The sequence below is a fragment of the Tachypleus tridentatus genome, chromosome 4 (assembly GCF_004210375.1).
Source record: "Tachypleus tridentatus isolate NWPU-2018 chromosome 4, ASM421037v1, whole genome shotgun sequence".
NCBI lineage: Eukaryota > Metazoa > Arthropoda > Merostomata > Xiphosura > Limulidae > Tachypleus > Tachypleus tridentatus.
The window spans coordinates 110,995,611-111,007,470 of record NC_134828.1 but is presented as its reverse complement, the minus strand read 5'-3'; the positions used below and the strand labels follow the sequence as shown (position 1 = coordinate 111,007,470).

Sequence of the window (11,860 nt, the reverse complement as noted above, 5' to 3'; positions counted from 1 at the left end):
TCAGCAGATCAGGATGTATTACTGAATATAGAACGTTATAAGAAATAAGCAGATCAGGATGTATTACTGAATATAGAACGTTATAAGAAATCAGCAGATCAGGAAGTATTACTGAATATAGAACGTTACAAGAAATCAGCAGATCAGGATGTATTACTGAATATAGAACGTTATAAGAAATAAGCAGATCAGGATGTATTACTGAATATAGAACGTTATAATAAATAAGCAGATCAGGATGTATTACTGAATATAGAACGTTATAAGAAATAAGCAGATCAGGATGTATTACTGAATATAGAACGTTATAATAAATAAGCAGATCAGGATGTATTACTCAATATAGAACGTTACAAGAAATCAGCAGATCAGGAAGTATTACTGAATATAGAACGTTACAAGAAATCAGCAGATCTGGATGTATTACTGAATATAGAACGTTACAAGAAATCAGCAGATCAGGATGTATTACTGAATATAGAACGTTACAAGAAATCAGCAGATCAGGATGTATTACTGAATATAGAACGTTACAAGAAATCAGCAGATCAGGATGTATTACTGAATATAGAACGTTACAAGAAATCAGCAGATCTGGATGTATTACTGAATATAGAACGTTATAAGAAATCAGCAGATCAGGAAGTATTACTGAATATAGAACGTTATAATAAATCAGCAGATCAGGAAGTATTACTGAATATAGAACGTTATAAGAAATCAGCAGATCAGGAAGTATTACTGAATATAGAACGTTACAAGAAATCAGCAGATCAGGATGTATTACTGAATATAGAACGTTATAAGAAATAAGCAGATCAGGAAGTATTACTGAATATAGAACGTTACAAGAAATCAGCAGATCAGGATGTATTACTGAATATAGAACGTTATAAGAAATAAGCAGATCAGGATGTATTACTGAATATAGAACGTTATAATAAATAAGCAGATCAGGATGTATTACTGAATATAGAACGTTATAAGAAATAAGCAGATCAGGATGTATTACTGAATATAGAACGTTATAATAAATAAGCAGATCAGGATGTATTACTCAATATAGAACGTTACAAGAAATCAGCAGATCAGGAAGTATTACTGAATATAGAACGTTACAAGAAATCAGCAGATCTGGATGTATTACTGAATATAGAACGTTACAAGAAATCAGCAGATCAGGATGTATTACTGAATATAGAACGTTACAAGAAATCAGCAGATCAGGATGTATTACTGAATATAGAACGTTACAAGAAATCAGCAGATCAGGATGTATTACTGAATATAGAACGTTACAAGAAATCAGCAGATCTGGATGTATTACTGAATATAGAACGTTATAAGAAATCAGCAGATCAGGATGTATTACTGAATATAGAACGTTACAAGAAATCAGCAGATCAGGATGTATTACTGAATATAGAACGTTACAAAAAAATCAGCAGATCAGGATGTATTACTGAATATAGAACGTTACAAGAAATCAGCAGATCAGGATGTATTACTGAATATAGAACGTTATAAGAAATAAGCAGATCAGGATGTATTACTGAATATAGAACGTTATAAGAAATAAGCAGATCAGGATGTATTACTGAATATAGAACGTTACAAGAAATCAGCAGATCAGGATGTATTACTGAATATAGAACGTTACAAGAAATCAGCAGATCAGGATGTATTACTGAATATAGAACGTTACAAGAAATCAGCAGATCTGGATGTATTACTGAATATAGAACGTTATAAGAAATCAGCAGATCAGGAAGTATGACTGAATATAGAACGTTACAAGAAATCAGCAGATCAGGATGTATTACTGAATATAGAACGTTATAAGAAATAAGCAGATCAGGATGTATTACTGAATATAGAACGTTATAAGAAATCAGCAGATCAGGAAGTATTACTGAATATAGAACGTTACAAGAAATCAGCAGATCAGGATGTATTACTGAATATAGAACGTTATAAGAAATAAGCAGATCAGGATGTATTACTGAATATAGAACGTTATAATAAATAAGCAGATCAGGATGTATTACTGAATATAGAACGTTATAAGAAATAAGCAGATCAGGATGTATTACTGAATATAGAACGTTATAATAAATAAGCAGATCAGGATGTATTACTCAATATAGAACGTTACAAGAAATCAGCAGATCAGGAAGTATTACTGAATATAGAACGTTACAAGAAATCAGCAGATCTGGATGTATTACTGAATATAGAACGTTACAAGAAATCAGCAGATCAGGATGTATTACTGAATATAGAACGTTACAAGAAATCAGCAGATCAGGATGTATTACTGAATATAGAACGTTACAAGAAATCAGCAGATCAGGATGTATTACTGAATATAGAACGTTACAAGAAATCAGCAGATCAGGAAGTATCACTGAATATAGAACGTTACAAGAAATCAGCAGATCAGGATGTATTACTGAATATAGAACGTTACAAGAAATCAGCAGATCTGGAAGTATTACTGAATATAGAACGTTACAAGAAATCATTTTTGTTTAGTTAGCATTACCTGTCGTTCATTATTTTTATTCGTAGTTTCATAGATAAAGGTTTAAGGTAGTAGTGTTAAAAGGAGATGCCAAGATATAAAATTTGAGGTTCGATACAGGACTCAAAGTTTTAGAATTAGGGTAGATTTTTCATGTGTTTCTCCTATTTTCTTTGCGTTAAGATATTTATTGTATTTTTGCTGGTTTTTGACCAATCTATTGACCTGATTTATATCTATTGATACCAAGCGTCTATGTTATCGAAATGATCCTCATATAATATTAATATTTTACAATGCCTTGTCATGGTAGTATACAAGGCACAGAATAACATCTTGTCACATTTTTGGGTACATGTTTGCAGATTTAAATAACCCAACTTTATTACAGAAGGTTTCTTATGATTAGAATAGATACAAGAAAATAGCATGTCTAGCACATGAGACTTTATCAAGGTTACTGTCAGATAGATTATCAATACTTGAGTTATTTTAATGTTAACGGTATGGGCCTTTTGAAAGATTAACCTAATACATTTTATAATGGTTAAATGCATGGGAAGGTTCAGTTATAGACATGCGTATTTGTTAATGAGGTATTTGACAGGTTTATAGCAGGAAATATATTCATAATTAGTACATAAGAAAGTTGTTAGTTATGGACTAAAAAATAAGGTACTCTTTGAAGCTTAGCTATAGAATTCTTATTACAATTAAAATGATTAAATAACGGACTTCTGACGCTACTTCTTCACAAAATTACAGATCAAGATATTCCTTGGTCAAGTGCATGTTATTTGTTAGCTTTACCACCAGAATAATTCACAAGAACTGTGTTTTAAGGGCATGAAAGTATAATATTTTTAGCAGCAATATCATACCTCTGAAATCAATTGATATTGTATGTACATGGAAAAAGCTCAGAGGATTTTGTCAAATAACAACCTTAAAAGCTTTACAATAGAATACATCATCAGTAAGTAGTGATTCATAATTATTTCTGTTATAATAACGTTTCAATGAAATCAGTATCGAATACATGACTAAACACCAAAGTAACCTCTTCCCTGTCATGCTGCTTGTGGTGATATCGAATAGTTTCGTCTTCCCTTTTGTTAAATCTCTTTCTATCAGAGATTTGGTCACTATTTAAGCCACCATTCTCAATATCCAAGCTCTATCGAAAATCGCCAATTGTCGGAAAGAAAAAGGAGGTACAATGTCAGATATCAGAAAATGAAAGTCCTATTGTCTGATGGCATTAGGAAACTGCTGGCGAGTCATTTTGAGCAACACTAGTAACGGTGCGTCTTATATGATAACTTTGGCACATTGAATACTGTGAAACTACCTCTATGGACCAAATAAAAGGTTTCAAATACGGTGACGTACTGTTGGTCATACGCATGGTATTTTGTCAACAAAGTACATTATAGTCTGTGATCGAGAAGAGCTATCCAAAGAAATTTTCTGAACACTGAGTTCTTGGCAAACACAATCATCTTGGCCTTCTTGTATGTTCTTCGTTGTCTTTCTCATATGGAACCTGGAGACGGCTTAGTGACAGCGGATTGCCATCAGACCTAAAGTAAGCAAAACTCCTGTGTTCGTAGCCATGAGTGTCCAAGACGATAGAAGGAAAGACGCCGAGTTGGGAAAAGAATTTTTCACTGTAAAAAGAACATAAAAGGTTTATTTTGTAAAGTATCACGTGAATTATTGTAACCAAAGAAACGAAAGTCTTGAAGATTTGTCGGAAAATTTGAATAGCGAGTTTCTTTACAATAAAGGTTTCATATAATCTTACATATGGCTAGTTTAAATCTTGTAGTTTCAGACAACCCTTTAATTTAATGGAAAAGAGGCACACGTTAGTATGAGGGAAAAAGTGTTAGGTGTCTGTTTATTATATACCTCAGAACTCCTACCATATTTTAGAAAAAGCTGATTAAGTCGCGATACTGAGAGATATCATACTAGTATTTAAAAATACAATAAATAAGCTGACAAAGATAATAAATTTAATTTCTGAAAACACTTTTACAAGTACAGAATCAAACATGTACAATAACATACTTTGTTATTTAAATAATTTACATAATTAAAGAGGCGAAATTATCCAGTTAAACTGTTCCTAGAAGTATTGAACAACAATGTTTCACGTATGTAATTGGACCAACACTTAACTAGTCATTTTCGCATAACACGTTACCAGATATATCTTACGATATACAAACATGTAAAATGTATATCTACCGTAAAATAATACATAGTAATGCTTACACGTCAACCGTAAACCGTAAACTACACTCAGTAACTATTACACGTCTTCTGACGGGCATAAAATGACACTTAGTAACGAGTATACGTCACCCAACGACCATAAAATAATACATAGTAATGCTTACATACCATCCAGCGACCATACAGTGATAATGAATACAAGTTACCTGGTAACCATAGAGTCATTAGAGTGATATTTAATAACGTATACACGCCATCTATTAACCATAAAAATTGAAATTAGTAACGTGTATACGTCACCTGGCAACCATAAAGTGATGTCTAGCAAATATAACATGCCATCCAACAACCATACAGTTTTCTCTCTGAGATATATATATATACTTCTTGTCAGTCTGATATATATATATATGCTTCTTGTGAGTCTGAGATATATATATATACTTGTCAGTCTGAGATATATATATATGCTTCTTGTCAGTCTGAGATATATATATATACTTGTCAGTCTGAGATATATATATATGCTTCTTGTCAGTCTGATAAACGAAGTTTTGACATATTCTCTCCCATTTTTCAGTCAGTTGAGTCGTTTGCATACAAGATATTTAAGGGGACATGAAAAGAGTACTACACTTAAGAGTCAACAAGGATGCATGGCCTTCATCTGGAGTATTAGAGGAAACACTATTATACTTACCTCTATCTGCAGTTTATTCTGTCTTGGACAGTATTTTTGGAAAGTTTCAATGTTTGTTTAGTCTTTGCAGAATATTTAATATTTTGTGTAAGAGTCGAACCTGCTTCGAATATTCTAAAACGAATAAGATTAACATGTTTTGCTCGCTAGTCCATCATCTATATATTCCATTGTTCAATGTATTGTATTAAAGGACACATAATGGCTACTGGATATTATCTTACCAGCGACTGGGGCCCGGCATGGACAGGTGGTTAAGTAACTCAAATTCTATTCTGAGAATCGCGGGTTCTAATCCCTGTCAAACCAAACATATTCGCTCATTCAGCCGTGGAGGTGTTATAATGTGACAGTCAATCGTTGTTAAAAAAATTAGCCCAAGAGTCTTACACTGCAAAATTAGAGACGGCAGATAGCCCTCGTGTAGCTTTTCGCGAAATTCAAAACAAACCAAAACCAGCGACTGGTGACATTACACAAGGGAAACATGCTACAGTAGAGACAACCATCATGTTAATAAATAGACAGTCAGTAAATCTACTTCTAGGAAACACAATAACATTTATGAACGGCTTCTGAATTTAAAAGTAATGCACTGACCATACCGTTTACCTTTTCAGGGTTACCACAGATTCAGACTGGACTTGCCAGTTTTACACAGATTAATCTTTGATCATCCCTCCAAATGTTGTTTTGAAATATATATTAAATCTGTAGATAGTCCTTTGGCGATTCTGACTGACGATTTTATACAGATAGCGACTACTATGCGACATAGTCGACATTCCATAATCGTGACAAGTACGGAAAATAAGTAGTAATAAATAATTAAATTAGAAAACTTCTCTTATATCTGTTTGTCCGAAATATATATATTTTTTTTACTTTAACAGATGATCTTTCTACAACAAAATTTCACCTTCTATCTGCAACAAAACAATACAACACAACAAGACGGAAACAGCACCACTTCACCTTCTATCTACAACGTAACACTACAACACAACAAGACGGAAACAGCACCACTTCACCTTCTATCTACAACGTAACACTACCAAACAACAAGACGGAAACATTAACATTTCACCTTCTATCTACAACGTAACACTACCAAACAACAAGACGGAAACAGCAGCACTTCACCTTCTATCTACAACGTAACACTACAACACAACAAGACGGAAACAGCACCACTTCACCTTCTATCTACAACGTAACACTACCAAACAACAAGACGGAAACATTAACATTTCACCTTCTATCTACAACGTAACACTACCAAACAACAAGACGGAAACAGCAGCACTTCACCTTCTATCTACAACGTAACACTACAACACAACAAGACGGAAACAGCACCATTTCACCTTTTATCTGAAACAAAACACTACAATACAACAAGAAGGAAACAGCAGCACTTCACCTTCTATCTCCAACGTAACACTACAACACAACAAGACGGAAACAGCAGCACTTCACCTTCTATCTACAACATAAAACTACCACAGAACAAGACGGAAACATCAACACTTAAACTTCTATCTACAACGTAACACTACCACACAACAAGACGGAAACAAAAGCACTCCACCTTCTATCTACAACGTAACACTACTACACAACAACACGGAAACAGCAGCACTTCACTTTCCATCTACAAAGTAACACTACCAAATAGAGGCACGAAAATATCAATACTTCACCTTCTATCTGCAACGTAACACTACAATACAACAGGACGGAAACATTAACATTTCATCTTCTATCTGCAACATAAAATTACCACAGAACAGGAGGGAAACATCAACACTTCACCTTCTATCTACAACGTAACACTACCACACAACAAGACGGAGACAGCACCACTTCACCTTCTATCTCCAACGTAACACTACAACACAACAAGACGGAAACAGCAGCACTTCACCTTCTATATACAACATAACACTACAACACAACAAGACGGAAACAGCAGCACTTCACCTTCTATATACAACATAACACTACAACACAACAAGACGGAAACAGCAGCACTTCACCATCTATCTCCAACGTAACACTACCACACAACAAGACGGAAACAGCAGCACTTCAACTTCTATCTGCGACGTAACAATACAAAACAACAAGACGGAAACAGCAGCACTTCACCTTCTATCTACAACGTAACACTAGAACACAACAAGAAGGACACATCAACACATCATCTTCTATCTACAACGTAACACTACCAGACCATAAGACGGAAACAGCACTACTTTACCTTCTATCTACAACATAACACTACAATACAAGAAGACGCAAAGAGCAGCACTTCATCTTCTATCTACAAGGTAACACTACCAAATAGCAGGACGAAAATATCAATACTTCACCTTTTATCTGCGACGTAACACTACCAAATAGCAGGACGGAAATATCAATACTTCACCTTCTATCTGCGACGTAACACTACAATACAACAGGACGGAAACATTAACACTTCATCTTCTATCTGCATCGCAACACTGCAACACAAGTGGACGAAAACATTAACAGTTCACCTTAAATATACAAAGTAATACTACAACACAACAAGAGGGAAAAAGCAGCACTTCACCTTCTATCTACAACGTAACACTACAATACAACAAGACGAAAACAGCAGCCCTTCACCTTCTATCTACAACGTAACACTAACACCACAAGAGGGAAACAGAAGCATTTCACCTTTTATCTACAAGGTAACACTACTAAATAGCAGTACGAAAATATCAATACTTCACCTTCTATCTGCGACGTAACACTACAAAACAACAATACGGAAACAGCAGCACTTCACTTTTTATCTACAACTTAACACAACCACACAACAAGACAGAAACAGCAGCACTTCACCTTCTATCTACAACGTAACACAACAACACAAAAAGACGGAAACAATAACACTTCACTTTCTATCTACAACAGAACACTACCACACTACAAGACGGAAACATCAACACTTCACCTTCTATCTACAACGTAACACTACCACACAACAAGTCGGAAACAACACCACTTCACCTTCTATCTACAACGTAACACTACCACACAACAAGACGGAAACATCAACACTTCATCTTCTATCTACCACACCACAAGACGGAAACAGCACCACTTCACCTTCAATCTACAACGTAACACTACAACACAACAAGACGGAAACATAAACACTTCACCTTTTATCTGCAACGTAACACTACAATACAACAAGACGGAAACAGCAGCACTTCACCATTTATCTTCAACATAACACCTCCACACAACAAGACGAAACCATCAACACTTCACCTTTTATCTGCAACGTAACACTACAACACAACAGGATGTAAACATTAACACTTCATTTTCTATTTGCAACGCATAACTACAACACAACAAGACGGAAACATTAACACTTCACCTTAAATCTAAAACGTCACACTACCATACGACAAGACGGAAACAGCAGCACTTCACCTTCTATCTACAACGTAACACAACAACACAAAAAGACGGGAACAATAACACTTCACCTTCTATCTACAACATAACACTACCACACAACAAAACGGAAACATCAACACTTCACCTTTTATCTACAACGTAACACTACAATACAACAAGACGGAAACAGCAGAACCTCACCTTCTATCTACAACGTAACACTACAACACAACAAGACGGAAATATTAACACTTCACCTTCTATCTGCAACGTAACACTACAATACAACAAGACGGAAACAGCAGCACTTCACCTTCTATCTACAAGGAAACACCTCCACACAACAAGACGAAACCATCAACACTTCACCTTTTATCTACAACACAACAAGATGTAAACATTAACACTTCATTTTTTATTTGCAACGCATAACTGTAACACAACAAGACTGAAACATTAACACTTCACCTTAAATCTACAACGTAACACTACCATACAACAAGACGGAAACAGCAGCACTTCACCTTCTATCTACAACGTAACACAACAACACAAAAAAAGAAAAAATATTAACACTTCACCTTCTATCTACAACATAACACTACAACACAACAAGACGGAAACATCAACACTTCAACTTCTATCTACGACGTAACAATACAAAACAACAAGACGGAAACAGCAGCACTTCACCTTCTATCTACAACGTAACACTAGAACACAACAAGAAGGACACATCAACACTTCATCTTCTATCTACAACGTAACACTACCAGACCATAAGACGGAAACAGCACTACTTTACCTTCTATCTACAACATAACACTACAATACAAGAAGACGCAAACAGCAGCACTTCATCTTCTATCTACAAGATAACACTACAAAATAACAAGACGGAAACATCAACACTTCATCTTCTATCTACAACGTAACACTACCACTCAAAAAGAGGGAAACAGTAGCACTTCACCTTTTATCTGCAACGTAACACTACAACACAACAGAACGGAAACATTAACACTTCATCTTCTATTTGCAACGTATAACTGCAACACAACAAGACGGAAACATTAACACTTCACCTTAAATCTGAAACGTCACACTACCATACGACAAGACGGAAACAGCAGCACTTCACCTTCTATCTACAACGTAACACAACAACACAAAAAGACGGGAACAATAACACTTCACCTTCTATCTACAACCTAACACTACCACACAACAAGACGAAAACATCAACACTTCACCTTTTATCTACAACGTAACACTACAATACAACAAGACGGAAACAGCAGCACCTCACCTTCTATCTACAACGTAAAACTACAACACAACAAGACGGAAATATTAACACTTCACCTTCTATCTGCAACGTAACACTACAATACAACAAGACGGAAACAGCAGCACTTCACCTTCTATCTACGACGTAACACTACCACACAACAAGAGGGAAACAGTAGCACTTCACCTTCTATCTACAAGGAAACACCTCCACACAACAAGACGGAAACATCAACACTTCACCTTCTATCTACAACGTAACACTACCACACAACAAGTCGGAAACAACACCACTTCACCTTCTATCTACAACGTAACACTACCACACAACAAGACGGAAACATCAACACTTCATCTTCTATCTACCACACCACAAGACGGAAACAGCACCACTTCACCTTCAATCTACAAAGTAACACTACAACACAACAAGACGGAAACATAAACACTTCACCTTTTATCTGCAACGTAACACTACAATACAACAAGACGGAAACAGCAGCACTTCACCATTTATCTTCAACATAACACCTCCACACAACAAGACGAAACCATCAACACTTCACCTTTTATCTGCAACGTAACACTACAACACAACAGGATGTAAACATTAACACTTCATTTTCTATTTGCAACGCATAACTACAACACAACAAGACGGAAACATTAACCCTTCACCTTAAATCTAAAACGTCACACTACCATACGACAAGACGGAAACAGCAGCACTTCACCTTCTATCTACAACATAACACTACCACACAACAAAACGGAAACATGAACACTTCACCTTTTATCTACAACGTAACACTACAATACAACAAGACGGAAACAGCAGAACATCACCTTCTATCTACAACGTAACACTACAACACAACAAGACGGAAATATTAACACTTCACCTTCTATCTGCAACGTAACACTACAATACAACAAGACGGAAACAGCAGCACTTCACCTTCTATCTACAAGGAAACACCTCCACACAACAAGACGAAACCATCAACACTTCACCTTTTATCTAATACACAACAAGATGTAAACATTAACACTTCATTTTTTATTTGCAACGCATAACTGTAACACAACAAGACTGAAACATTAACACTTCACCTTAAATCTACAACGTAACACTACCATACAACAAGACGGAAACAGCAGCACTTCACCTTCTATCTACAACGTAACACAACAACACAAAAAGAAGAAAATATTAACACTTCACCTTCTATCTACAACATAACACTACAACACAACAAGAAGGACACATCAACACTTCATCTTCTATCAACGACGTAACACTACCACACAACAAGAGGGAAACATTAACACTTCACCTTAAATCTACAACGTAACACTACCATACAACAAGACGGAAACAGCAGCACTTCACCTTCTATCTACAACGTAACACAACAACACAAAAAGACGGAAATATTAACACTTCACCTTTTATCTACAACGTAACACTACAATACAAAAGACGGAAACAGCAGCATTTCACTTTCAATCTACAACGTAACACTACAATACAACAAGACGGAAACATCAACACTTCACCTTCTATCTACAACGTAACACTACCAGACCATAAGACGGAAACAGCAGCACTTCACCTTCTATCTACAAGATAACACTACAACACAACAAGACGG

General features: G+C 35.5%; 1 protein-coding gene across 1 annotated transcript in view; it reads right to left on the bottom strand.

Moving 5' to 3' along the window:
* Positions 1-2,132: 2,132 nt before the first annotated feature.
* Positions 2,133-11,860, bottom strand: part of LOC143248193 (lachesin-like) — a 119,595-nt gene continuing 109,867 nt past the window's right edge. Inside the window, exon 6 of the mRNA XM_076496626.1 lies at positions 2,133-4,194. Coding sequence (XP_076352741.1) covers positions 4,082-4,194 — 113 coding nt within the window. The 3' untranslated portion in view covers positions 2,133-4,081. The remainder of the gene's footprint in view (positions 4,195-11,860) is intronic.